General features: G+C 33.4%; 7 protein-coding genes, 1 long non-coding RNA gene and 1 other non-coding gene across 13 annotated transcripts; 6 read left to right on the forward strand and 3 right to left on the reverse strand.

The window, feature by feature from the left end:
- Positions 1–765: 765 nt before the first annotated feature.
- On the forward strand, positions 766–1,807 carry LOC9312101 (RPW8-like protein 2). The gene is made up of 2 exons (XM_002875987.2): positions 766–1,231; positions 1,443–1,807. The coding sequence occupies exons 1-2, from the start codon at positions 936–938 to the stop codon at positions 1,765–1,767; spliced, it is 621 nt and encodes a 206-aa protein (XP_002876033.1). The 5' UTR covers positions 766–935; the 3' UTR covers positions 1,768–1,807.
- A 256-nt stretch (positions 1,808–2,063) lies between these two features.
- Positions 2,064–5,041, forward strand: LOC9312102. The gene is made up of 4 exons (XM_021026222.1): positions 2,064–2,544; positions 2,931–3,272; positions 3,982–4,293; positions 4,563–5,041. The coding sequence occupies exons 1-4, from the start codon at positions 2,249–2,251 to the stop codon at positions 4,906–4,908; spliced, it is 1,296 nt and encodes a 431-aa protein (XP_020881881.1). The 5' UTR covers positions 2,064–2,248; the 3' UTR covers positions 4,909–5,041.
- Positions 5,032–7,532, reverse strand: LOC9312103 (serine/threonine-protein kinase SRK2D). Its single transcript, XM_021024967.1, has 9 exons — positions 7,184–7,532; positions 6,882–6,956; positions 6,694–6,795; positions 6,567–6,620; positions 6,358–6,450; positions 6,060–6,152; positions 5,838–5,942; positions 5,619–5,717; positions 5,032–5,535 (listed from the first exon to the last, which is right to left on the reverse strand). The coding sequence occupies exons 1-9, from the start codon at positions 7,361–7,363 to the stop codon at positions 5,245–5,247; spliced, it is 1,092 nt and encodes a 363-aa protein (XP_020880626.1). The 5' UTR covers positions 7,364–7,532; the 3' UTR covers positions 5,032–5,244.
- A 2,167-nt stretch (positions 7,533–9,699) lies between these two features.
- TRNAE-UUC lies at positions 9,700–9,771 on the reverse strand. The gene has a single exon. It is a non-coding gene; the product is annotated as a tRNA-Glu (tRNA).
- A 175-nt stretch (positions 9,772–9,946) lies between these two features.
- On the reverse strand, positions 9,947–11,329 carry LOC9313817 (LOB domain-containing protein 28). 2 transcript variants are annotated; one of them, XM_002877703.2, is made up of 2 exons: positions 11,065–11,329; positions 9,947–10,595 (listed from the first exon to the last, which is right to left on the reverse strand). In XM_002877703.2, exon 2 carries the CDS (start codon positions 10,590–10,592, stop codon positions 10,032–10,034), a length of 561 nt encoding a protein of 186 aa, XP_002877749.1. In that variant the 5' UTR covers positions 10,593–10,595; positions 11,065–11,329; the 3' UTR covers positions 9,947–10,031. The 2 variants fall into 2 exon arrangements, with proteins under 2 accessions (XP_002877749.1, XP_020882469.1); XM_021026810.1 differs by having other exon boundaries at positions 10,971–11,329.
- Positions 11,330–11,376: 47 nt separating this feature from the next.
- LOC9313818 (phosphoglycerate mutase-like protein 4) lies at positions 11,377–13,038 on the forward strand. The gene is made up of 7 exons (XM_021026809.1): positions 11,377–11,455; positions 11,542–11,623; positions 11,798–11,848; positions 11,963–12,073; positions 12,250–12,381; positions 12,476–12,551; positions 12,649–13,038. Exons 1-7 carry the CDS (start codon positions 11,436–11,438, stop codon positions 12,870–12,872), a joined length of 696 nt encoding a protein of 231 aa, XP_020882468.1. The 5' UTR covers positions 11,377–11,435; the 3' UTR covers positions 12,873–13,038.
- Positions 13,039–14,711: 1,673 nt separating this feature from the next.
- Positions 14,712–15,384, forward strand: LOC110228652. Its single transcript, XR_002332122.1, has 2 exons — positions 14,712–14,957; positions 15,057–15,384. It is a non-coding gene; the product is annotated as an uncharacterized LOC110228652 (long non-coding RNA).
- A 2,824-nt stretch (positions 15,385–18,208) lies between these two features.
- Positions 18,209–21,396, forward strand: LOC9312104 (CDPK-related kinase 5). Its single transcript, XM_021025778.1, has 11 exons — positions 18,209–19,004; positions 19,145–19,275; positions 19,358–19,399; positions 19,492–19,600; positions 19,684–19,762; positions 19,857–20,153; positions 20,251–20,363; positions 20,441–20,548; positions 20,637–20,699; positions 20,785–20,952; positions 21,048–21,396. The coding sequence occupies exons 1-11, from the start codon at positions 18,459–18,461 to the stop codon at positions 21,183–21,185; spliced, it is 1,794 nt and encodes a 597-aa protein (XP_020881437.1). The 5' UTR covers positions 18,209–18,458; the 3' UTR covers positions 21,186–21,396.
- Positions 21,397–24,167: 2,771 nt separating this feature from the next.
- Positions 24,168–25,893, forward strand: LOC9312105 (trigger factor). Of its 4 annotated transcripts, none has more exons than XR_002332127.1 (5): positions 24,168–24,429; positions 24,507–24,649; positions 24,901–24,950; positions 25,139–25,193; positions 25,411–25,893. XR_002332127.1 is itself a non-coding variant. In XM_021026591.1 (4 exons), the coding sequence occupies exons 1-3, from the start codon at positions 24,320–24,322 to the stop codon at positions 24,912–24,914; spliced, it is 267 nt and encodes an 88-aa protein (XP_020882250.1). In that variant the 5' UTR covers positions 24,168–24,319; the 3' UTR covers positions 24,915–24,950; positions 25,139–25,400. The 4 variants fall into 4 exon arrangements, 1 of the variants encoding a protein (XP_020882250.1); XR_002332128.1 differs by having other exon boundaries at positions 25,420–25,893; XR_002332129.1 differs by having other exon boundaries at positions 25,467–25,893.
- The last annotated feature ends 1 nt before the right edge of the window (position 25,894 follows it).

Consider the following 25,894-nt stretch of genomic DNA (forward strand, 5'->3'; position numbering starts at 1 on the left):
TTATCAATTGATTGCAAGACAATTCACTACGAGGCAGAAATCTTCCAAACTCTGCATGGGCATATATATATATATATATATCAGTTTGCACCCATGAGATAAAAATGTGTATCATAAGTACTCTCTATAACAGTTGACATTTGGTTATCCTTCTTATGGGTCACAAACTCATTATCATATGCGGAAACATATATTTTCACTTGCATTAACAACTACTTTAAACCAAACTTAATAAAGAGGTAAGCGAAACATTTCACTATAATAATTAGTAGGAGCAAAATAATTTTTTTTTTTGTTTATATATATATATATATATATATATATATATATTTAATCTAAACTTGGCTAAAAGAGTTTTTGTTTATATGTGACAGAAGCGAAAAAGTCTTAGAAAATGAAACAATTATGGAAAATGTTATTTTTGATCAATATATTTTTCATATGATAGTCATTTTAATATTTCACGATAATGTCAATATAGAATATAGAAAAATTCTACCAATATTTTATTTAAGTTTTGTAATATATAAAAAATAAGAATGGACCACAAACCGTTTGGATATTTCAGCATATGTCAATGAATGAATCCTACGTTCAAAGTCGATCATTTAGAATATGATAATCTTACCTTCTTTTCTTTAATTTCATATGTAACTTGAAGCAAACAAACTAATTGCCATTGAGAATTATTCACTGCTCGCTCTTCTTTTCTTTAATTCCACAATCACAACAAGTTGAACAAAATATTAATCTTAACCAGAAAAATTTAATCCTCATTGAGACGGTTTCTCTGAGCAAAGTTGAAAAAAATAAATGCAACAAGTGCTTTTGTCCAAAGACTAATTCCATATAGATTCATTCATATACTAACCTTGCGATTGAGAGCTAAAATCTCCTTGTATTTAATTAAGCCCTATAAAAAAATCTTTACGAAAATGCCTCTTGCCGAGATTATCGCAGGAGCTGCTCTTGGACTTGCTCTCCAAATCCTTCATGAGGCCATCCAAAGAGCAAAAGATAGATCCTTAACCACAAGTTGTATCTTGGATCGTCTTGATTCTACCATCTTGAGGATCTCTCCATTGATCGCTAAGGTCGAAAAGCTCGGAAAAGAATCCGATGAATCTATGAGGAAAGTCATCAAAGATCTTAAACATCTTCTAGAGAAAGCCGTTGTTCTTGTCGAAGCTTATGCGGAGCTCAAACGCAGAAACTTGGTTGGAAAGTATAGGTTTGTGAATCTTTTTATTTATTTTTATCATATATATACACATGAAATAATGAAATTTTTATCTTAGATACATGAATACTTCTATATATATATATATCCGCGGTTACTTAATTTCCCAACATTATATAGACACGTAATTAAACAAAACCTATCATCTTTTTGTTTAATGTATGTGTATTTAATTACATACTAAAGTGTAATGTTGTTTTAGGTACAAGAGAAGAATTAAAGAGTTAGAAGGTTCATTGAAATGGATGGTAGATGTTGATGTTAAAGTGAATCAATGGGCAGATATCAAAGATCTCATGGCCAAGATGTCTGAAATGAACACTAAACTAGATAAAATCATGGGCCAACCAATAGATTGTATTATATCTGATGAGGATAATACTAATCTGGACATAGTCGAAAGAGTTGATCCATCATTGGAAGCCAAAGCTGGATGCTCAAATGGCGATTCTAAGCCGAAGATTGATATCCACCTTCGATGGAGCAAGAAAAGCAAAGATCACGGAGTTCGATTCGTTTTGAATTAGTTTCTTTGATGTGGTATATGTGTCATAGACCACAAAAATTTGCGAAGAAAAATAATCAAATGTAAAAAAATTAAGTTTCTTTTAAAAAAAAAAAAAAAAAAAAAGATTGGTTACAACTATATAATTTGTAAATTATGATTTTTGGATATTTATAATGCAAGTATACAAGTCAACGATTAATCCTACCTACAAAGTCAATCATTGAGATTGATTCTCTCTTCAGCTTCGTCATTTAAAAATCACAACAACTTGCATATAGATCCAATCATCTCCTTTCACCTAGAAAGAAAGAGAGTCGACCAATTCAAAGTCTTTTAAGTCAATGTCTCTTGTCTTCATATAGTTCATCAAAAACAACACGTTTTGTTAAACAAAAGACTCTTCAATGGTTCCATGTACATAGATTCCTCCATACATTCACGTTGAGAGCTAAAGAGCTAATCTCTCGATCCTAATCGCGATTAATCTAATCTTAAGAATAATGCCGGTTAGTGAGCTTATGGCAGGGGCTGCTCTTGGACTTGCTCTCCAAGTCCTTCACGACGCCATCAAAAAAGCAAAAGATAGATCTTTAACCACAAGATGCATCTTGGACCGTCTTGATGCTACAATCTTTAGGATCACTCCGTTGGTGGCTAAAGTCGATAAGCTTAGCGAAGAAGTGGAAGATTCACCGAGGAAGGTTATCAAAGATCTTAAGCATCTCCTTGAAAAGGCTGTTTCTCTTGTCGAGGCTTATGCGGAACTCAGACGCAGAAACTTACTCAAGAAGTTCAGGTTTGTATACAATCCATGAAATGCATGAGTTATTGTTTACATGAAGTCTCCTTGTTTTCTTAAATTTAATAGTTTCCAAAAAAATCTTCCTTTTTTGTTACTATTTGAGATAGCATAAAAATATGGATACCATTAGAACCTTAGATTGATATCCTGACTCACAGTGATTAATTTCAAGGTGTTTATAAATAAGATCTCTTGGATTAGGGACGGTTAACATCGATTTCGATTCAAAGAAATTTCTTCTTCTTTTCAAGTGAAATCTTTTTCTTAGATGAGTATTTATATATGTGAGTTTCGTAATCTCTCAACATAAATCTAACAAAACCTATTATTTTTAATGAAACAACAAGCGTATTAATTATTTTTGTGTTTTTGATCTTTAGGTATAAGAGAAGAATCAAAGAGTTAGAAGCTTCATTAAGATGGATGGTAGATGTGGATGTTCAAGTCAGTCAATGGGTAGATATCAAAGAACTCATGGCTAAGATGTCCGAAATGAACACTAAACTTGACGAAATCACTCGTCAACCAACTGATTGTATTTGTTTCAAGAGCAATCATAGCACATCACAAAGTAGTAATCAAGATATTGTCGAAGAGACAGACCGATCTTTAGAAGAAAATGTTGAATGTTCGAGTGATGGATCTAAACCGAAGATTGATATCCACATTCACTGGAGTTCAAGGAAGCTGAACAAAGACCGTGAAATCCGATTCTTCTTGAAGTAATGACTCTTAATGTACCAATTGTGTCAAATCACAGAAATGTGATAATAGGATTAATTTCAAATGTAGATTCAAGTTTGGAATAATTTGGAGAATTCCTTATTTTTCTTAGATCTAATGCCATATAATCTGTATAAAATGTCCCAATAGTTTTTTTTTTTGATGTGGCATGTGTGTCGTAGGCCTAAAAACTGAGAAATAAAATAATCAAATGGTAAGAATTTGACTGATTATTATTTTTAAAAGTCATAGATTTTAGTGTTAGTATTTATGGTCGGTATTAACCGAAATTGTTAGTATTCACGTTTCTATTCACGAATATTGCGTTGATCATACATAGGATAAGCCAAAATACATATGTATAAACGTATGCTTTGTAAAAATACAAAACAAGATCGGTTCCAACCTATTTGTAAATTAAGATTTTTGGAATATCAGTGCAAATGTGCCATTCCACGATTCTACGTAAAAAGTAAATAATTGAGATCGATTTTCACTTCTTCTTCGTAATTAATACCCACAACAACTTGCATGTAGATCAATCCCCTTTCATCTAGAAAGAAAGATGAGATAACCGGGACAAGACTCTACTAATTCTATAAGTCAATGTCTTTTGTCTTCATATATCAATTCATCAAAAAAAACACGGTTTAATTGTTAAACAAAAGACTCTTCAATGGTTCCATACATTCACCTCAAGAGCTAAAGAACTAATTTCAAGAAAATGATTGGTGAGGTTTTTGCAGGGGGTGCTCTTGGAATTGCTCTCGGTGTCCTTCAGGAGGCCGTCAAAAGAGCAAGAGATAGATCTGTAACCACAAGATTCATCTTAGACCGTCTCAAAGCTACAATCGATAGTATCACTCCGTTGCTGCTTCAAATCGATAAGGTCAGTGAAGAAATGGAAGATCCACAATCAAGGAGAGTCAATGAAGATCTTAAGCTTCTCCTTAAAACCGCTGCTTCTCTTGTTGAGAATAATGCGGAGCTGAGACGCAGAAACTTACTCAAGAAGTTAAGGTTTGTATATATTACATGAATTTTTATTGGTTTGGTTTCGGTTTAAGTCTGTGGTTTGGTTTTATTTTCAGCTTGATTTGCTTTATCCAAATCTCATATATTTTTTGTTTATTAGAAGATCATTTACGGACAATGATACATAACCTAGTGGTTTGTGCTAAATGGTTTCTACATGTGATTTCCATATTGTCCCAACACTAAATCTTGCAAAACCTATCATGTACTATGAAATAAGTCAATAACATGTGTATTGTGCTGTTTATCTTTAGGTACATGAGAAAAATCAAAGAGTTGGAAGCTAGATTAAAATGGGTGATAGATGTGGATCTTCAAATCAATCAATTGGCAGATATCAAAGAGCTCAAGGCCAAGATGTCTGAAATGAGCACTAAACTTGACAAAATCATGCGTCAACCAACAGAGTGTACTTGTGTCAAAAGCAATTGTAGCACCTTGCAAAGTACTAATCAAGATATTGTCGAAGAAACAGACCGATCTTCAGAAAAAAATGCTGAATGTTCTAATGATGGTTGGAAACTGAAGATTGATATCAACATCGGCTGGTGTTCAAGAAAACAGAACAAATGCCATGCGATCCGATTCGCCGTGCAGTGATGATTCTTGCTGTACCAATTGTGTTAAATCACTCATATGTATTAATATGAATAATCTAAAATGTAGATTCAACTTTGTAATAATTTGGAGAATTCCTTATTTTCAGACCTAATGCCAATATAATTTGTATAAAGTGTGCCAGTGGTTTGTATTGAACAAAGAGAAATTCAGAAATATATTACACATTACATTACAATACATATATGTATGTGAATCCAAAGGTTGTAGAGTAAAAAACAACAAACGATCCAAAAATGAACGATGGAGTGGAGCTAAGACAAAACTCCACTGGTGTGTCTCAACAGTACGGACAAAGTATGTTTTGTCCTCGGAATCTCAGAGAGCATAAACTATCTCTCCACTACTGTCAACATCAATCTCAGATTCGGAATCAAAGTCATCCATGTCATCGTCTAGATCAAGATTATCCGCCATGAAATCATCAAAGCAACGATTACGAACAGTCGGAATCGTAGCCTCTGATATTATCTGCATTATTGTGTCAAGGCTCTGCATCGGCTGCTCAGGCTCTTGAAACTGACTACCCATTCTGTTCTCATCCATCAAATCACCCGGAAGATTCTTCAAGAACCATTTATCGGATGTGATCTCCGGAATAGTGATTCTCTGCCACATTGGGTCTCTCAGTTTGTCTATTTTGAACTCAAAATGCTTTAAAGAACAAAGTTTGCTTTAAGTGTAAAACTTACTGTTGCAGGATCGGCCACGAAAATCCTCGAAATTAGGTGGCGACATTCTGGTGAAAGGTGTAAGTCCTCTGGGATCGAGTATGTGACACTAAGGATTCTCTGCGTTTTAAAATCAATGGAGAAGCAAACATATACACAATCAAAGTTTGAAGGATAATGAGTATAACAAGGTTGTGGATGATGATGAATGAAACAGCAAGAACAATTGAAAAACATTACTTGTATCGTCTTTCGATAATCTCGTGGCTCTTGTGGATCCTCGAATGGATAAGCTCCAACCAACATTACATATAAGGTTACACCGCATGACCATACATCTGCAAGCTGGAAAAATGTAACACCCGCATAATTCAGAAGACAACTCAAGGAAAATGTGTGGTATAAACAGTCATGGATAAGCTGATTTAACTCTAGACAGAGGAATTGGTCTCAAGGCCTTACCTTGCCATCATATTCCTGTCGAAGAAGAATCTCTGGTGCAATGTAAGCAGGAGTACCAACAGTTGACTTTGGTTGGGAATGAAGCACAGAAGACTGCAGAAAAGAAATGCATAGTTAGGACTTAAGCAGAAACAGACACTTCAATGAAACTCAGTAGGAAACACATGACAGGTAAAGAGCATGAGCGATAAGAAGCACAACGAGGAATCACATGATGTTCCCCGCTGTTTTGAGCAGGGCCATACTGTCGCATATATAAACTAGGAATACAGAGAACAAACCTTGAGAGAAATAGTACCTTGGAATATCCAAAATCACATATTTTCAAACGAGGTGCCGGACTTCCGTCCAACAATGTATTTTCCAGCTTCAGATCCCGATGGCATATTTGCTTCACAGGGAAATTAACACAGAATTATTTACCAGAGTGAATCATTGAACTCTCCAAAAGAAACAAACGTAAACAAAAATATTTCAAGTAAGTTGCAAGAACACAGCTCTGAATACCATTGCATGACAATAGCTAACTCCAGATATAAGCTGCTGAAAGAAGAACCGAGCCTATACAAAAAAAACTCAAAGATCAGTAATCACACATCGATACTAAGAAAAACAAGACAATCAAAATCCAAACCTCGTCTTCACTAAACCGCCCTGCAACACAAATCCGCTCATAAAGTTCTCCACCAGCAGCATATTCCATAACAATAGCCAAATGGGTAGGCGTCAAAATCACCTAAAACATTATCAAAGCTCTAAACCACACTGACTTATAACACAAAACACACATAAGCAACATCAAGGTGTATTATAATACTATACCTCTTTAAACCTGACAATATTAGGATGTCTCAATGATCTATGATTAATAATCTCCCTCTGAACATTTTCATCAATCTGCAACACAAAAAAAGTGATCAGTTATTGAGAAATGTCAAAACTTTTCAAAGCATTAATCATGGTAACAGTAACAACACCATTAAAGACTAGATCAACAAACTCTAAAAAGGAAAGGTACTAAATCTGGAAACCAAAAAAAAAACGAAATCTTTGTGATCAATCATCAATCACTAAAGCCTATAAATATCAAATCTTTTTCATTAAAAATAAAATAAAAACGAAACCTTTTCTCCTCTCTCGATGTACTTAACAGCAACAAGCTCCTTCGTAACTCTATCGGTCATGAGACGAGCAACACCGAAATTACCAGAACCAATATCTTTAACGAAGTCGTAACGATCACTGTCGTGCATAATCGGTAAATCAATCGGCATAATCGGTGAATTAGTCGCCGCCGGATCCATTTTCTGATTCTTCTACTCCTTAACTCTTCTCAATCACATCAGATTAGTACAAATCCCGAAGAAGAAGCTTCGCGTGGAAAAATATCTAAAGAAGGGATAAATTTGGGGAAAAAGATGGATCAACGAATGAGGAAGACAAAGGCAATTATTGGTCGCTCTCTAAGTTAGATAAGAGGAGAGAGAGGTTTGAAAGGGCACCGTTTTGTTTGTTTTAGTTATCTGCTTTGATACGACAAAAGCCGCCGCGTTTTGGTGATTTTTTTTTCTGTTAGCTCCATCTTTGTCGTTTAAAGGAAAATCTTTTTTTCAAATTCCTCCGAATTGTTTTTTCGTTTGCGTTTAAAAAATAATTAAATTCTTTCACTAATTTAGCGTATCTAAAGTTTTTTATTTATTTACCACTATTTATTTTAATGTCTGTTGAACTCACAAAAAATGTTCTTTTTCTCAAACTCTTTTCAATTTCAAAAAGAGACTCAACTCATACCTTTCATCTTCTACATGGACTCATACTTGTATAGAAAACACACACACACAAGCAACACCTATGGCACAAGAGCCACCCTATTCCTTAGAACACCAACTTTTTTGTCTTAAGCTAATCCTCTTACTAGATTAGTTTAATGGACTTGCAACCAACCCAAAAACCAAAAGACACAAAGCAAAAACAACAAACTAATATGCAGGTCCAAAATAGTAAAAAACAGACACAAACCCAAACAACAAAAACCACATAATGTTATGCCACTGAATATTTGTGGCAATTTTGTACGAGTAGTCATAGACTTTGTCTCGTAATTTGCCACAAATTATCTTAAAAGATTAATGTCAATTTTGTACGAGTAGTATAGAATATGTTCCGTAAATTGCCACAAATTATCTTAAAAGATTAGTGGCAATTTGGCCAAAATCTACTCCAAATAAATATGATTTTTTTCATAAATAATTTTTGTTATTAAACTACTATAGGGCAATTTCAGCAAAACATCTTTTGTTGTGTGAGCTAAAATACAATTAAAAAATTATTTTAATACGATAGTTAAATTTTTCATATTTATTTACAAGATATATATTTTCGTAAAAAATAGAAATGTAACAATTAATTAAAAAACTGATAGCTAATTTATTCGTTTACTTTATACTACTCTAACAAACAAACAAATAACTTCTTTACCACGTTGTATTACTATTTTCGCTGCGGGAAACATTCACGTGCAAATTAAAAGATGAAGAGCTAGCTCCACACTTAATAGAAGCATTCACTATATATATAGGACCAACATTAATAAATAAATCCTGCAAAACCCCAACATTATTCCTCTGTGATGATTTGAAATTTTCAGTCATAAAACCAACTTTGAAAAAAAAATCCATCCAATTCTATAAAGTACGTTTCAAAGCATGATGACACCAACACCAAGACACACCGATGTATCATGTATGAATCTCTGAATCCTTTGGAGTCCAATGTAATTTATGGTTCTTTATCATTCATATATCTTTGTCCGTTAATAAGCTTATGTTTTATCATGAAAACCCCTATTATTATACAATTAAGGCTTTACCAAAAACTAAAAGAAAAAATAAATAATTGACATTTGCTTATCTAATCCATAAAAACTCTGATCTCGAGATTCAAATATTAAATACAACTAAAATCGAAAAATGATAACACAACTTCAGCAATTGAAATCCAAATCCAAATAATAATCAAAATACTAGTTAGATGCCTCAAAGAGGTGATCTTACAAATGAATATTGATGGTCTTGTTGTTGTGTCATCTGTGCCAAAAATGTATACATATAGACGTCGTCTCCTGGTTAATAAATTTCTTACCAGGAGACGTCGTAACCAGGAGACGACGTCTATATATTGGTGATCTTACAATTTTCTTATAAGCATGTTCTATTCCTCTTACTTATATATATTCGCGTAGCTTTTTTTAATGAACGTCTCCGAGTGATATTTTCCTTATGTTTAGGCAAAACTATTGGAAGAGATCATTATCGAATAAAATTTTAGAATAATTTTTCTTGATTAGTATAAGTAATTGAATTGACTTAAGATCCTGATTGAATCATATTTGAGTCTCAGTTTGTAAAAGATAATATACACTTATATAAATGTTTGTAATATAAATAATCAAATTGTGTAAAGATCCGGATTATGCTAAGGTATAATTAATAAAATTGGGAAGAAAAAAATAGCTTCAAAGTCAGATGTTGCACCAGTGGCACATATGAGGTAAAACATCCGTTGACTAACGCTGAGTTTAACGGAAATTTAGTGACGTGGTGAAAAAAGTCCTTTTTACGAATCTTAAAAACAAAAAAAGCTCCGTTACCGGGAATCGAACCCGGGTCTCCTGGGTGAAAGCCAGATATCCTAACCGCTGGACGATAACGGATGTTTTGATAGTTCGTAACGATACTTATACTTATAAGTTAAAACACGTAAAAAGACAATTTCACTCACAAAAGAAAAGACCATCATACCGTATAAAGGATTTTGACTCCGTTGCTTAACAAATTATAAAAGGCATTGGGCGCTTGTAGTTATGTACCAACGACTAGACACAAGACTTTAAAAAAATTAAAAAAGGTTACCATTGTTATCAAGACTATATGATTAAATGTAAAGCATGGTTCAAATCTTTGATACGACATTTTAGTCACGGTCAATCTCATTGTGCTGCGTCTGCGTCTCTTGCGTTTGCTGCATTTGAGCGCGTTGTGTGGATACAAAACGTTGTGCCTCGTCATGTAACTGTTGACCCGTTAAAAAACCACCATTGTTAGGTGTATATTCCGATATCGTCATAGGATTGTTATGCATTTGCTGATACATCATCGGAGGCGATGGCACACATGTCGGGACGATACCGTAAGAGGCGAGCTCGTTCTTGACCATCGCGAGTTGTTCTTCCGAGTCTTTAAGCTGACTTTCGAGGCGGTCAATGATAGCCGTGCAGCCATAGACCGGATCTTTGACACGAACTCGTGCCTCCCAAGCGAGGCTGTTCATGGCAAATTCTCTCTTCAATGGGTGCAGATCGTTGATAAGTGTAGCCACATGGCTTGCACCGAATACCTTGTGGACCGCTTCGTAGTTTTCTTGTTTGGTCGTGGGGAAGTAAGGCGCAAACACACAATCTTTTGTGCATTTTCTCCTCAGCTGCTTGCATGCCGCGCATGGTGTCGATATTTTGTCCATTTGATGAAACAACATAATCTGTGAAAGAAAGAAAGAAGACGAAATTATACCCCTTTTTTTTTATAATTTCTAGAATACATACAAAATACATTTAAATATATCGAAATACATGATGTAATTTTTTTCCTTTTAAACCGAATCAAACCAACAAAGTTACAGATTCTTTTTCTCAAACACGAAAATCGGTAACATGAAAAAAAAAAAATCGTATGATAAAAAGAAGAAAACGTACGAAGTTTTTCATCATGAATTGTAAACAGTAAGGAGATTAAGATTTCTGAATAGTAATAACCAATAAAAATCGTGGATTGTGTTGTCCACTCAGATATGTTAGGGAAGGTCAAAACACAAACCTTAATGTATAAAAGAAGATGAATCTAAGTGAAACATCACCTGATTTCTAGCTTGAACCATATTTGGAGATGAAGAATGGATATATAAAACGAAATCAACTAAAAAGGAGATCAATAGAGAGATCCAGTTTTACCAAAACAAAACTTCTTCAAATTCTCTTCCCTAGTTGTAAAATGCGTTTTGAGAAAGAACCTAAAATCGATCAACACAGATTTAGGTCAAATTTCCTACCACGCAATTTTATTTATATAGTACAAAAAATATTAAGTTTAGATAATATTTTTGAAAGAAAATGGATAATAATTCTAGATAAAACTGAATTCATGATTATCCAGAAATAAAATATTAGCTCAATTTCATTCTAGAAGTTTTATCAAAAATTTGCTTCGTTTCGCAAAGGCAAAGGCCCATTAACAAAATCCAGTAAAGCCCACTTAGTGTTATTGGAAACTGGAATGGTTCTCTTATCGTCGTTGGATCCGATTTCATTTCTCAGCATCTCCCATGGAGGAATCAAGATTCGAGTATGTTTCTTCTAGCTTCTCTCTGATCGTGTTTTTTGTTTTGTTTTGTTGTTGTTGATGGAAACTTTATGTTGGTTTTACTACAGTTGTGAAGAAGATCTTGATTATGCTGAGATTGTTGTTGTTCGTCATGGAGAGACATCTTGGAATGCAGAGAGAAAAATCCAGGCAAGTTTTGAATTCTATCTTCGGAATCGAAACTTGACTTAAAATCGTAAATGTCGAATCTTTATCATGTATTTAGTTATGATTAGTATCGTTGTGATTGTCAATGTATAGTTTTTGGGAATCTTGATTAGAGATGCTGAAATGTGGTTATAATTGGTTTATGTGTTGTTACAGGGTCATTTGGATGTTGAGTTAAATGATGCAGGAAGACAACAAGCACAGAGAGTATGTGTCATGTGTCTCCACTTTTTAACATTTGTCTTTTGATTGTCTTGTAACCTTGAATCTTGATGATGATGATGATCATGATGATGACTTTCTTTCCTTTGAAACATGAAGGTTGCGGAGCGGTTATCGAAGGAGCCGAAGATAGCTCATGTCTACTCTTCTGACTTGAAGAGAGCCTTTGAGACTGCTCAGATCATTGCTGCTAAATGTGGCAAGCTTGAGGTATAAAAAAACTTCATAGACATTTAAGGTTCTGCTTTTAAAGTTTCCACCTTTCTGCTATTTTTTGTGTCGGTTTTTAAGTTCTGAAAGAACCTTTTTATATCTACCATTGTGAAGCTGTAACATATGGCTTTCTTGATACTATAGAAGTTGAACTGTGAATAATGTTTGTGTAGGTACTTACTGATCGTGATTTACGGGAAAGGCATTTAGGAGATATGCAAGGGCTTGTGTATCAAGAAGCTTCGAAAATTCGCCCGGAAGCTTACAAGGCCTTTTCATCTAACCGCACAGACGTTGATATTCCAGTAAGATATTATTAACAAAAATCTTAGATATTTATGAATGATGGATGCTTGGTTTCTTGATTCAACAAGTTTTGCTGCATTTATATGAATGAAGGGTGGAGGAGAAAGTCTTGACAAACTTTACGATAGATGTACAACTGCATTACAGAGAATCGGCGACAAACATAAAGGTATCTTTCTTTTCTTGTGTGTTTGTTTCTCACAGTTTACTACATAACAAATATGTGCTAAGTGTTGGTTTATTTACTTACTTACTTGGTGATGAAGGTGAAAGAGTAGTAGTAGTGACTCATGGAGGTGTGATTCGATCTCTACACGAAAGAGCTCGTCCAAGTGCAAGAAAAGTTGAAAAGATACTCAATACATCGGTCAATGTGTTCCGTTTATTCGATGGAGAGAAATGGACTATCCAAGTTTGGGGCGATGTGAGTCATCTCGACCAAACCGGCTTCTTACAATCAGGTTTTGGTGGTGATAGAACCTCTGGCTAGATTCTATACTCTTCTTCTCCTTGGAGGAGCATTTATGTAATTTAAGTTTCACTCCATAACTTTACAATTTAAACATTTGGCCCCATAACTTTGATAAAGTAATTGGGAGGATTGATAAAGTAAATTACTATAAATTTCAACAGTCAAAGGTTATATGGTTCACTAAGTACATTGAATCTGCTAAGTTTTAAAATCATAAATCATCATTCTCTAGTAAAGAAACCAAATGTATTCGTGATTATATTAATAAGGTTTAGTTTTCAAGAACGCGTTGTTTGATCAATTTGGACTAATGACTAAATTAGTCCCAAAAAATAGGTTTAGCCGAATAATAGACGATTAACGACTGATTAATCACATAACTAAATCAAGGAAGTTTGCTACGATGTGACTAATCAGCTTATACATTTTCTTTCAACAAAAAGAAAAAGAAAAGAGAGAGAGACATTGAACAATGAAAATGATCAATATTGGAAATGAAATAATATTCTTGAAGGGGACCAAATCGTGGTGTCCCAAATGACCTCTATTTAAGATACAGTGTGTTGGAGTTTGGGAATAGAAACATTGAACAATGAAGTGTTTAGTAACTTAACTAAACTCTTAAACAAAACTATAGAACAAAACTCTGAAGTTACCCTTCAAATAACATTGGGATCATAATAATCTTAATTTTTCCTCTTCTTGGAGATTGAGAAAGAGATCTTGTGTAATTGACATAACTACCCCATAATGCACACTTTTATATTGGCGACATCGCTATCGAAAAGAAAAAGGGTGAAAGGTACGTTGAGTCCATTTGACCATATAGTATTACTGGCCCCAGAGCACTTCTGATTTTGGCGGCAACGGAAAAGGGGTAAAAATGGCAAAAACATAAATAGGTGAAACAAAGTAGAGATGTGTTATTTTCCTAAGCTCCATGATTGTCATCATTATGAAGGAGTATATGAGTATCATGTTGTTGCTTTCTTTATCAATTTCTTGTTTAAATGAAGTCTAGATTAATAATATCTCGAGTTATTATGTGAAATTTATAGTGGTTAAACATAAATTGTGATGATGTAAATGATGACGTTGTAAGCAATATAATCACGTTAGAAAGTCTATGTTGTAGATAAAATGAGAGCAAGTGTATTTTGTTTGCTAACTAAAATTGGTTTTATCGAAGAAAACATTTCAAGATTATGAAAGATAATGAAAGTTTTTTTTGTATTGAAAACAAAATAAAGACCAAACAGTAGAAGAAGAAATATGTAAGAGTATAGCGGAAACGTGGAAGAAGGGAACAAAAAGGGTGGCCAAATTTATATCATTGCGGTGCACCATGCGATAAATCATAATTTATACATCACTTTACATATAATTTGTCCTGCACCATGTATCATAAGATTTGCGAAGTTGACTTTGGGTTCTTGAGTGGGAATGTCGATTAAATTTATTCTGCCCTTCTTTTAATGAGGAGGCACAAAATTAAATAAAGGGTAAAAAGTCTATTCAAAATTCTTGGATCTTGTTACTATTTTTATTTTCTTATATATTCCTATCCTATAAGTATTTATTTATACAAAGAGATAAACAATAGGTTCATGGGATGTTAATAGGCCTGGGAGTTCGGATCAAACCGATTAAACCGACCCGATCAAACCGACATTTTCGGTTATCGGCATAAACCGAACAGCTTCTTCTTAACCGACCGACGAAATTAATTTGGGTAATCGGATTTCGGTTCGGGTCGGTTCGGTAATCGGAACCGATCGGTTTACCTAGAACCGAGAATCTGCAGCCATATATAAGGATATTGAGTCATTTACCCTAATTTGGTTTCATAATTCATTTTCTTCTGCGCCTCTGCGCCTCTGCCTCTATCAAAACTAAAGCCGAGTTCATCTTCTTCTCCAACCTAAGCCATTATCAGCACCACGTTTCTTTTTCTTCATCAATTGTTGTTAGCTCTTCTTCTTTCTTCACCCGTAACCACAATTTTTTTTGCGATAAGCTCTTTTTATCTTTTTTCTCTTCTGATTCTTTGTTGTTTACTCGCTAAACTCGTTTTCATCACCAAACTCACGGCTGGATTCATTGGTTACTCTTTAGATCTGAGCACTCTTAGTTGGATTTTCAATTTTTTTTTACTTTTATGTGGTTATGATGATGATATTTAATAGATCTTGTTGGTAGCAGATTTTCTTGCAGTTGGCAAATAACAAGCTTTATCAGACGTAAAGATCTAACATCATCGTCACCGTGGCTGCCTCGCCCTCGCCGTCGTTGCCTCGCCCTTGCCGTCGATGTGGCTGCCTCGTGAAAACCCTAATTTTTAATGGGTTGGGCCTTGTAAATATATTAATTGGGTTTGTAAATTTGTTAATGCATTTTGATTATGTAATGAGTTTGGGCTTTGTTTTCAGCCCAATATCCCTTTTTTTTTGTAATTCGGTTCAAATTAACCGAAATAGAAAACTATCGGTTTAATTTCGGAATTAATTTTAAACCCTATAACCGACCCGAATAACCCGAGTACCGATTGATCCGAACCGAAATTAATTTCGGTTCAATTCGGAAAGATTTTTTAAAAACCGAATTTCTCCAAAACCGAATAACCCGACCCGAATAACCCGATTTCACCGAACTCCCAGGCCTAGATGTTAAGTTCGTGGCTTCGTGCCACTAATTAATTAGTCACCTTGACTATATGATTTACTCGCGTATTACGTACACATAACTTGGCTTAGGATTGTTTCTAATTGCTATCACAAACTGATCCTAGATTTTATCAACACAACTTTATTATACAAGTTTACGTACCAAAATACTATATTTATCTTCATTATTTCTTCCTAAATAAATTCATAACATTTTAGTCTTTTGCCAAACACTTCCAAAATATGATGGATTCAAACATTATTTTTCTGCATTTTATCATATATAAATGATATAGTAAATAACAGCTATCAAAAACTGAAACTAACAATAAAATCTTAATTTGGATGTATTTTTCTTTTGTAACCGAGAAGTTTTATCTTATCACCGGGTGTTCGAATTCGTGATCTTGAAAATTCTCTGTTTTAGGTGAATAAACTAGTACACCGATTAACTTACCAATAACGAGTATAAATATATTTTTCTTAAAACTATATGCATATCATGAAGGGTTTCGGTAGGATGAGAAATACAAAATATATATATATATATATATATATTTATTAACTTAAACTGATTACAAAAAAATAGGGAAATACAAAATTCACCAACACATAAAATCTTATAGAGAGGGATACATAATGAATATGTTTACCACTTACGTGTGCATGCATTTGAAGTTTTAATAATACGAATATAAGTGGGTAAAAATGATAGCTAACTGCAAATTTTGAATTGGCTTCTCAATATGTCGGTTGCAACAAGCAAACAAATTAAACAAGTTTCATATTCATCATCATACGAATTATAAAAATACAACATAATCATTAGTTTCATTCAGTCTCACGTTGTATTACTTTATTAAATTACACAAAACCTCAAACATTTGAATCAAACTTTTGCGCCTATAACTTAGCTAAGATTTGTTTAAAATTGTCAAAATCTTGCAAGTAGCAGTTATTTGTTGTGTTAATCTCACGTGAGAGAAGTTAACGTCGTTTGACCAATGACCATAACGAAATGAATTACTGACGTGTCGTCGTGAATTATGAGATGGACCTAGAAAATAAACAAATACTGTACTAGAGAGTGTAATGACGTTTTTACCCTTGAAGTGAAAATAGAGAAGACACAGCTTTTATTGTCGAGGAAGCATCGAAAGAGATTCCCCACCGCAAATCCAAATGGCAATAGCGTTAATTAAGGAAGGAACAAACCTACTTCTCTACTATTTCACTACTATTTATTTTTCATACATTAATTTATTAGTAATTAACTAATTATTAGTAATTATTTATCTAGCTGGACCACCAGACTCAATCTGGGTCCCACTTTACCCACCACGTACATCTTACGTCGATCTCCGATTATTATTACATCACATTTTCTCTACACTTCTTGAAACCAAAAACAAATAGTATTTGGATAACAAAATAGTTATAATATTTGTTCCAAGTTCTTTTGCTTTTGTTCTGTGTATTTAGTATATACTAAGTTAAAATAATAAAGTTACAATTGAAGAAATTCCAATTAATAAATTGGTTGTTGTCTTTTGTTAATAGTGGGGTAATCATGTATATTATTATATGGACCATAATGTTATAAGGCATTATTAATACGGTCGGCCTGAGTGTGTCCATACAATTTAAGTTTTCCTTTTAAATGATATCAGCAAAATAACTTGAACATATAATTTAAGGTCCCTTTAATTTATTGGTTTGAACTTTGAATTAGTGTCATTGTTTACAATTTGGTTTATATTCACTTTTGTATTTTGATGGGTTATAGATTAGTAGTAAGTAGTTGATAAGAAACCGGTATCAACTAAATCAAAATTCGTAGACCAAATATATATATACGATATATAGTTAGTTTGCGGTGTATTTCTTTTATTTTTTATCTACATTACTATGAATTATTATTTATGAATGATAAATGAAAGATATCAAATCCACAAACGAATTTCTCTATCCCAACCGCCACAACCATTCAAACTATATTTTTCTTCTCACCCAGTGTTTTAGTTAACAATAACAACTTCTATTGTGTTGTAATGTTTTATGTCCTACAACAATAAAAAAAAAAAACACTAACATTTGTTCATTGTCCATTTAAAATTGAATAACTACTTGGCTTGAATAAAAATCACTAAAAAACATACCAAGAAAAGTAAATAGTTTAACAAGTGGAATAAAAAACAAAAGGCTAGATTCCAATTAAATCCATAACATGAAATTATGATTGGTTAATTTGAATTGAAATCTAATGCATATTCAAGGTTATCTGAATTGAAATCTAATGCATATTCAAGAGTTGGCAGGATTTTAAATGCATCTGTATATATACAATAGTAATACAATACCCTGTCAATGTCTATTAAATTTCCCAATTAAATTCTCCTCCCAAAAATAACTTATCCAAATAAACTATATAATTAATGAAGTTAGTTAGCCTTTATATTCATGATTGTGATAATACCAAAATTCTTATGTTCATTACAAAAGTACAATAATAATTCACACTCTATAGTATAAATTTAGCAAATTTTCACCGAATTCTCCTATTTTCAAGTTTGGTCTTTGTCTTTTTATACACACGTATTTATTATTTCACCAAGAAAAAAATAAAGTAATTAGTTAAAAAAAAAAACACACTAGTTAATTGTGTAATTAGTAGTTGTTCAATGTGTAATTAAAAAGCGAACGTATCGTCGTTTCTCTTTTTAACTCATTCTCTTTGGATCCAAATCTTTCGCTTTGGAATTCGCCATTGACAAAGGAGACACTTCCAAAACAAAGAATAAGCAAAATTTATAAAAATTCAGTTTTTATTTTATTTTTTCGTTTGCAAGATTCAAAAGTTTGAATTTTTACTTGTGGGTTTTTGATTTCGATAATGATACAATTCAGATTTTGATTCGTGTGATGTTGAGAGAGATTCGTAATGGGTCTCTGTACTTCGAAACCGAATTCACCTAATTCCGATCAAATTCCGGCGAGGAATAGTCCACTTCCGGCGTCTGAATCCGTCAAGCCTTCAAGCTCTAATGAAGATCAGTGTGTAACAACGAACAATGAGGGAAAAAAGTCTCCGTTTTTTCCTTTTTACAGTCCGAGTCCAGCTCACTATTTCTTCTCCAAGAAGACTCCGGCGAGATCTCCGGCGACTAATTCGACTAATTCGACTCCGAAGCGATTCTTTAAACGACCGTTTCCTCCTCCGTCTCCGGCTAAACACATCAGAGCTGTTTTAGCGAGAAGGCATGGTTCTGTGAAGCCTAATTCTGCGGCGATCCCTGAAGGTAGTGAAGCTGAAGGAGGTGGTGTTGGATTGGATAAAAGCTTTGGTTTTTCCAAGAGCTTTGCGAGTAAGTATGAGCTTGGTGATGAAGTTGGTCGTGGTCATTTTGGATATACTTGTGCTGCTAAGTTTAAGAAAGGTGATAATAAAGGACAACAAGTCGCTGTTAAAGTTATCCCTAAAGCAAAGGTTAGTGATTTTGATTGTTAGTGACGAGATCTGTCAGATTAGAGATGATACTTGCCTTTAAAGCTTTTCAATTTCAGTTTTTGGTGATGTTGTTCTGTGTTAGATTTCTTTGGCTTGATTGTTTGTTTGTTGCTGTGTAGATGACGACTGCTATTGCAATTGAAGATGTGAGAAGGGAAGTGAAGATATTGAGGGCTTTGTCTGGTCATAACAACCTTCCTCATTTCTATGATGCTTATGAGGATCATGATAATGTCTATATAGTGATGGAGTAAGTTCACTTTTGCTCAGACATCATTCTGAAATCAGCATTGACAAGGCTTAACAAGTGTTTTCTATCGTTGTTGTTTTAGGCTATGTGAAGGAGGAGAGCTTTTGGATAGAATACTTTCAAGGTAAAGAGAATTTCTTCAATTTAGAAGTAGGATTTAGTTCTTACTAGTTTTGGGATTGTTTTTTATTGAACTTGGTGGTTTTTAATGTGCAGAGGTGGGAAGTACACAGAGGAGGATGCAAAGACTGTTATGATACAAATATTGAATGTGGTTGCCTTTTGTCATCTTCAAGGTGTTGTACACAGAGATCTTAAACCAGAGGTAATAAAAGCTCTTTATTTCTACTTATACATTTGATGTTCATTGCAATCTTAATGAAGTTTACTTAAAACTATTTGGATCAGAATTTTCTCTTTACCTCAAAAGAAGACACCTCTCAGTTAAAGGCAATAGATTTTGGTTTGTCGGATTACGTGAGACCAGGTAAAGCCCTTAGATCATATGCGGTATGTATAGTTAGATTCCCGAATCTAGAGATTTACATTTGTTTATATACTTTGACAATTGCATTTTGCAGATGAGAGGCTCAATGACATTGTTGGCAGTGCTTACTATGTAGCACCTGAAGTTCTGCATAGATCTTACAGTACAGAAGCTGATATTTGGAGTGTTGGTGTGATTGTGTATATTCTATTGTGTGGAAGCCGACCGTTTTGGGCTAGGACAGAATCAGGAATCTTTCGTGCTGTTCTAAAAGCAGATCCGAGTTTTGATGACCCTCCTTGGCCTTTGTTATCTTCAGAGGCTAGAGATTTTGTAAAGCGGTTGCTAAACAAAGACCCGCGTAAAAGATTAACAGCTGCTCAAGCCTTAAGTAAGTGTAGAATGCATATAAACTGTTTGGATGTGTAGAATGCATACAAAATTGTTCCAGTGTGAAGAGAAAATTGTAATATTTTCCATTCTTTCAGGTCATCCATGGATAAAAGACTCTAATAACGCAAAGGTTCCATTGGATATTCTGGTTTTCAAACTTATGAGAGCTTATTTACGATCATCATCTCTTCGTAAAGCTGCATTAAGGGTGGGTGGATCAGTTTTCCAATATTTCTGTTTCAATGGTCACTTCTATTTTTGCTTACCGTTCGCCATTTCTTGCAGGCCTTGTCGAAAACACTTACAGTGGATGAATTGTTTTATCTGAGGGAGCAGTTTGCGTTACTAGAACCTAGTAAAAACGGAACCATAAGTCTAGAAAACATCAAATCAGTAAGTTTTCTATCTTCCGTCCTGTTTCAGTATATCTTCTGGTACGCTTTGGTTATTCTCACGACACTGGCTCGACTCTCTTTGTTAGGCTCTGATGAAAATGGCAACAGATGCAATGAAGGATTCGCGTATTCCAGAATTCTTAGGACAAGTAAGAGCCTTGACTCGTGCAATTCAATGTCTAAACCACACAATTTGATTTGGTAATTGAAAATCTTATTGGACTATCTTTGTAGCTGAGTGCTCTTCAATATAGAAGAATGGACTTTGAGGAATTCTGTGCAGCGGCATTGAGTGTTCACCAGCTAGAAGCTCTTGATCGATGGGAACAACACGCTCGTTGTGCTTATGAGCTTTTCGAAAAGGAAGGAAACCGACCTATCATGATCGATGAACTCGCTTCGGTCTGTCTCTTTTTATCTAACCCCCTATTTATACAAAAGCCTGTTTCAAGTCTTTGGAAATGCTCAAATCAACTGATTGGTTAAACTTATTTCAGGAACTTGGTCTTGGTCCTTCTGTACCGGTTCACGCAGTGCTTCACGATTGGCTTAGGCATACTGATGGGAAGCTTAGCTTTCTCGGATTTGTGAAATTGCTACATGGTGTGTCTAGCCGCACGATCAAAGCTCATTAGAAGGGTTTTGAAACTTGCAATGATATGTATGAAATCTGTCTGAGGTCTCTTTTTGTTATGAAAGCTGAGAAGCAAAGATAAAAAAAAAAAAAAGAGTGTAGCAAAAAAAGAGAAGTGTGTTAGTTTTTGTAGAGAATGATGATATTTTTCCAAACTTGGTAACTTATGACGATTGATGATGTTTCTGACATTTCTAGATTTTTTATTTTAACACCAATCTTATTTTCCAATTTTTTTTATCTATTAAATTATTATTTCCGAAAAATCATTATATTTGTATATGTCTTGAAAAGTCATCTAAACAAATTCCGTGAACGATTGAATGTGTCCATCAAAGATTACGGAGAAAGAAGTGTATGTCGTGAATATTATAAGGTCAGAAAAAATTGTTCATGGTAAAATTGTTTATGTATCAGTTATTATAATTTGTAATAAATAGACGTTAAAAAGTAATATAAAATTTTCAAATATACAAAAGATTCTTTAAATTCATAGAGAACAACAATTGAGCAAATGTGTCAAATCTTCGACAAAAATTGTCCGAACTCAATTAGCAATTACTCTATTTTTCATTCTTCATAAACTATTATAAACTTTAAATCATTCAAAACAAACATTTTGAAGATAGCCCGTCGGAGAAAACTAAAAAAAGAGAAGAAAAATGAAGAAAACTTTGTGATTGGTGTTGTTGAGCTTAGCACAAAAGTGGTTTCATTTTTCAGGTCCAGTAGAGATACAGTAAAACCTCTATAAATTAATATTCGATAAATTAATAACCTCTATTAATTAATTAATAATTTAGAGGAATGTAGCTTACAAATCTTTCTTGTTTCTAACGCTAACAAACATAAGGGTTACGAGATCGAAGTCTAAAGCTTTGGCTCGTATCATGGTAGTATTTGAAACCCTTCTCTTTTATTTTTTCGTTTTTTAACATCTTTCTAGATTCAGTATCTGGTTCACTTTGTTTTATACATTTTTAGCAAAATGATTTTTTTATACAAGTGCTAAAATAAAGGTTGCTTGCCTTATAGTGCTGCATGTTTGTTTGATATGAAACACATTTTATCTGAAATCTGATCTTGTTCTCACAGATTTTGATTTGCTAACGTCTTCCTCCAAAACTCCTCAGGTTCATTTGGTGACTGATGAGCTAAGCAATTAACCCAAATGATAATAACAATGATATCTTATGAAAGGTCCACCCAAGCCAAAAGTTGAGTCTCCTGAATGATGCAATTTAGACTGTCTCTCGACTAGGCACATAAAGGGAGAGAAATCATAAACTACGACGGGAGAAAGGTGTTGCAAAGGCTGCAGAGGACTTAAAGAAATGTAATCTCCCATATATTTGCTTTTTCACTGTGTTTTATGTATGTTTGTTCATGCCCTTTACTTTTTGGGGAATCCAAGTTAGTTTGAAATCTTATATATATGCAGATGACCTGAATAATGATCCAAGTGCTTCTGGAGATCCATTCAAGACTTTATTCATTTCAAAGACTTGTAAGTTTTGATTATTTTTGCGTTGAATGATTTTTCTTAGACAGGTGAGTTATGTTTTGCTTTACTTTAGCCTGTTATCGTCTTGCAGAACTATGAATCCTCCGAGAGTATAAGCTCTTTGTTTTCTAGCAACCAAGGTTACTGGTGCTATACTGTATAACTACACCTAAGTATTCCATGAATTTGGATAACCCAATTCCACATAGTTTTTCAAGTTTTGTATGTAACGTCTTTTTAAAGGATGTTATTTAACAATTTAGAACAACTTTTATTTAAAAATTTTTTTGAATAAATTTATTTTTTTAAATCCCAAAAAAATACTCTTAATAGAAAGATTTTTTCATATTGCTTAAAAATAAATAATAGATATAGTTTTTTACGCTTTAAGGTTTATTTCACGATTTTACTCAAATTTACAACACAAAAAGATGATGGTTTTTTGGGGAAAATGCAAAAGTCATCGTGTATGTTGAATACAGAATTTTGTATATTTTTTTGGCTTGTAAAAATTGAATTTTGCTAAGGTTAAGCGGCCATGTCACTTGTAAATTAATTATTTTAGAACAAACTCATTTGCTTTAGTGAAATTTAACAAATGTGAAACGACGTTATTAGAAAAAAAATGGAGGATTACACCAACAAATAAGTATTTCTATTTATTTATCCCAAAAAACTCATTTACATGTTTTCCAAATTAGCCAAAGTAGTCTTCCAAGCCAATAACTCTTATGTATTTCACTTTTATGTTCCATGTTATATCATGCAAATCCTCCATGAGGATCACATTACTGATTATTGTTAATTTTACTATTTTGTTGCCCAAATCTTTTGGATTTACCATTTTGCTTCATATTTAGATTTGCTATTTTTGGTCACTTTAAAAACTAGACATTTGTGAATTTCTTTTATAGACAATACGTACTTAATAACAAACACTAAATCCAGAAATAAAACATAACAAAAAAAACTCAAATATAATATGTAAAATTATGTTTTTAAAACATCATAAAATGACAAATCTAAAATATTTAAAGTAAAATGACAAAATCCACAAATGCCAAAAAAAAAAAAAAAAAATCCTAATTGGGCAAGATGTTATTTTTTAATTAATGTGTGCTTAGTAAAAAAAAAAATTCAAGTTGATCCATCACATTATATGTCTTCAATTCCTATGTAGGAAATATTACAGATTTTGCCATTGGTGACATTTATGAATTTTACAATTTTCTCTAAAATTTTACGGATTTGCTATTTTTGAACACTTTAAGAAATCCAAACTTACGATTTTTTTTCTTACTAAAATACATATATTATAACAAATCTAAACATAACAAATATTAAACTTAAACATGACTGAGTAAAACTCATGTTAAATCAAACTTTAAACCAAATGATAAATTCACAAAGACCACTCCAGAAAAATGGCAAACCAGAATTTGATTCTACTAGTTTAAGCTGTTTAAAAAAAAAGAGGATCATTTAAGAAAGGAAAAAGGATCCAACTGTAAATTACGACACAACAGCCAAACGGATCCCGTCGATAAAGTTTTAAAGGTTACTTCAAAAAATAAAAAAATCAAAATCAAAATTCAAAAGCCGTTTGCTTTTTTTTTTTTTTTGAAATTTCCATGGCGGACGAAAATGAGATCATCGATATATATAGCTCGGATGAGGAAGACGAAGAAGATGATGATATCGATAGCGAGAGTAGCGAAGAAGATGAAGATCGGAATCTGAGGTATTTTGCGTATTTCACGATGATTTAATTCCGATTTAATCGAAGTTTTTGATCGATTCTGGATTTATTCGATTCAGTGGAGATGGTAGCGAATCAAGCGAAGATGATTATACTGATTCGAATTCGGATTCTGATGACGATGAAGAAGATGATGATGATGATGATGATGATAACGAAGAAGAAGACTCTCTTGTAGATAAAGTCACTCGTCTACTCAAAGGTTTATCAATTTAGTGCTTAATTATGGATCTTGATTTGTTTGCATTAATTTAGGGTTAGTGAATCTTGATTGATTAAAAAAATTAGTAACAATTGTTTATAAGGAACATTTTTGCTTAATTATTGAATTGGAATTGGATCATTCTAAGTTTTTTACAAGAAATTGGGGAATGTTGCTATATATATATATATATATATATATATATATCTTTAACTTGTGTTACTAAAAACTCTGTTGGGATTTGGTTTTAGGGAAACAAGATTGACTCATAAACATTTCTTAGCTGGGAAGCTTTTTTAAGGTAAATCAAAGCGACTACGATTAGCCGATACATAAGTAGTTTATTATTTCAGCCATTTTGTTGTTCTTGTTGTTCTTCTTGTTTTAAGATAAACAACTCCATTTTTGTTTGCATCTATCTCTCTGTCTATGGTGGAAATTCCACGGTTATATGATTTCGTTCTTATTGTGATCTTACCGGCTTTTTAGGGTAAAAGATAGGAGCATTAAAGAAGCAGTTTATCAAAGATCATCTACTGCTAAGGTAAATCATATATACTGCTTCTATGCATGCTCTAACTTAATGCCAGAGATGACGAAAACATTTTGTTAGTGAAAGGGAGATTATTGTTCTCTTCACACTTATATAAGTTTCTTTTTTTGAAAGAATGTAAAATTTATTCAATCAAAAAACCGGTGTTACAACAAGTGTATCAGTTTCGAGTTTATAGAAAGACTCTGTTTTAAATTACAAGTTTAAGTTTGAGTAGAAAACCAAAGCATGAGAAGGTCTGCATACTTGTGGTTCCCCGAGCAGCGAAGAATTGTGATCTTGTTCCGAATTGTTTTCCCTATCATTTGGCTAAGGCGAGGAGCTGGGATGTGAGCTTCGCCATGTCTGCGGTTGTTCCGTTCTCTCCAAATGCTAGCTCCGAAGAAGGATTTATAAACTTGTGTTTGAATCACTCATAAGTTCGAGAAGTTCTTTTCATATATGATTGTACTAAAGCCTACTCCGAGCGAACTAACCCGTTGCCAATGGTTATGCATACCGGTATTCATGATTTTTGGGGTGGCATGTAACTTCTTTAACTCACTGTTCCTGGTCTAGTTTCGCTTCTTTACGCAGTACAATAACACATGCTAGCTTGTGTATTAAAGAAAACTCTCAATGTGTTCTTGTCAACACTGCTTATCAGTACTCTTATTTTGTTATTCTATAAATATAAGAGACTCTTTGATGAT

This window comes from Arabidopsis lyrata (assembly GCF_000004255.2).
Source record: "Arabidopsis lyrata subsp. lyrata unplaced genomic scaffold ARALYscaffold_5, whole genome shotgun sequence".
NCBI classification, from domain to species: domain Eukaryota; kingdom Viridiplantae; phylum Streptophyta; class Magnoliopsida; order Brassicales; family Brassicaceae; genus Arabidopsis; species Arabidopsis lyrata.

What these genes read in the sequence shown, in the direction of transcription:
- LOC9313817 (XM_021026810.1), bottom strand. Translation starts at nt 10,991, where the DNA reads ATGGTTCAAGCTAGAAATCAG. An exon ending in TGGTTCAAGCTAGAAATCAG is followed by an intron (nt 10,596 to 10,970) that starts GTGATGTTTCAC and finishes TTTCTTTCACAG; the next exon opens with ATTATGTTGTTTCATCAAAT.
- LOC9312103 (XM_021024967.1), bottom strand. Translation starts at nt 7,363, where the DNA reads ATGGATCCGGCGGCGACTAATTCACCGATTATGCCGATTGATTTACCG. An exon ending in ACATCGAGAGAGGAGAAAAG is followed by an intron (nt 6,957 to 7,183) that starts GTTTCGTTTTTA and finishes TTTGTGTTGCAG; the next exon opens with ATTGATGAAAATGTTCAGAG. An exon ending in GTGATTTTGGATATTCCAAG is followed by an intron (nt 6,153 to 6,357) that starts GTACTATTTCTC and finishes TCTTTTCTGCAG; the next exon opens with TCTTCTGTGCTTCATTCCCA.
- LOC9313818 (XM_021026809.1), top strand. Translation starts at nt 11,436, where the DNA reads ATGGAGGAATCAAGATTCGA. An exon ending in ATGGAGGAATCAAGATTCGA is followed by an intron (nt 11,456 to 11,541) that starts GTATGTTTCTTC and finishes GTTTTACTACAG; the next exon opens with TTGTGAAGAAGATCTTGATT. An exon ending in AATCGGCGACAAACATAAAG is followed by an intron (nt 12,552 to 12,648) that starts GTATCTTTCTTT and finishes TTGGTGATGAAG; the next exon opens with GTGAAAGAGTAGTAGTAGTG.
- LOC9312104 (XM_021025778.1), top strand. Translation starts at nt 18,459, where the DNA reads ATGGGTCTCTGTACTTCGAAACCGAATTCACCTAATTCCGATCAAATT. An exon ending in AAGTTATCCCTAAAGCAAAG is followed by an intron (nt 19,005 to 19,144) that starts GTTAGTGATTTT and finishes GTTGCTGTGTAG; the next exon opens with ATGACGACTGCTATTGCAAT. An exon ending in TTGGATAGAATACTTTCAAG is followed by an intron (nt 19,400 to 19,491) that starts GTAAAGAGAATT and finishes TTTAATGTGCAG; the next exon opens with AGGTGGGAAGTACACAGAGG.
- LOC9312101 (XM_002875987.2), top strand. Translation starts at nt 936, where the DNA reads ATGCCTCTTGCCGAGATTATCGCAGGAGCTGCTCTTGGACTTGCTCTC. An exon ending in AACTTGGTTGGAAAGTATAG is followed by an intron (nt 1,232 to 1,442) that starts GTTTGTGAATCT and finishes ATGTTGTTTTAG; the next exon opens with GTACAAGAGAAGAATTAAAG.
- LOC9312102 (XM_021026222.1), top strand. Translation starts at nt 2,249, where the DNA reads ATGCCGGTTAGTGAGCTTATGGCAGGGGCTGCTCTTGGACTTGCTCTC. An exon ending in AACTTACTCAAGAAGTTCAG is followed by an intron (nt 2,545 to 2,930) that starts GTTTGTATACAA and finishes TTTGATCTTTAG; the next exon opens with GTATAAGAGAAGAATCAAAG. An exon ending in GAAATCCGATTCTTCTTGAA is followed by an intron (nt 3,273 to 3,981) that starts GTAATGACTCTT and finishes CAAGAGCTAAAG; the next exon opens with AACTAATTTCAAGAAAATGA.
- LOC9312105 (XM_021026591.1), top strand. Translation starts at nt 24,320, where the DNA reads ATGGCGGACGAAAATGAGATCATCGATATATATAGCTCGGATGAGGAA. An exon ending in GATGAAGATCGGAATCTGAG is followed by an intron (nt 24,430 to 24,506) that starts GTATTTTGCGTA and finishes TATTCGATTCAG; the next exon opens with TGGAGATGGTAGCGAATCAA.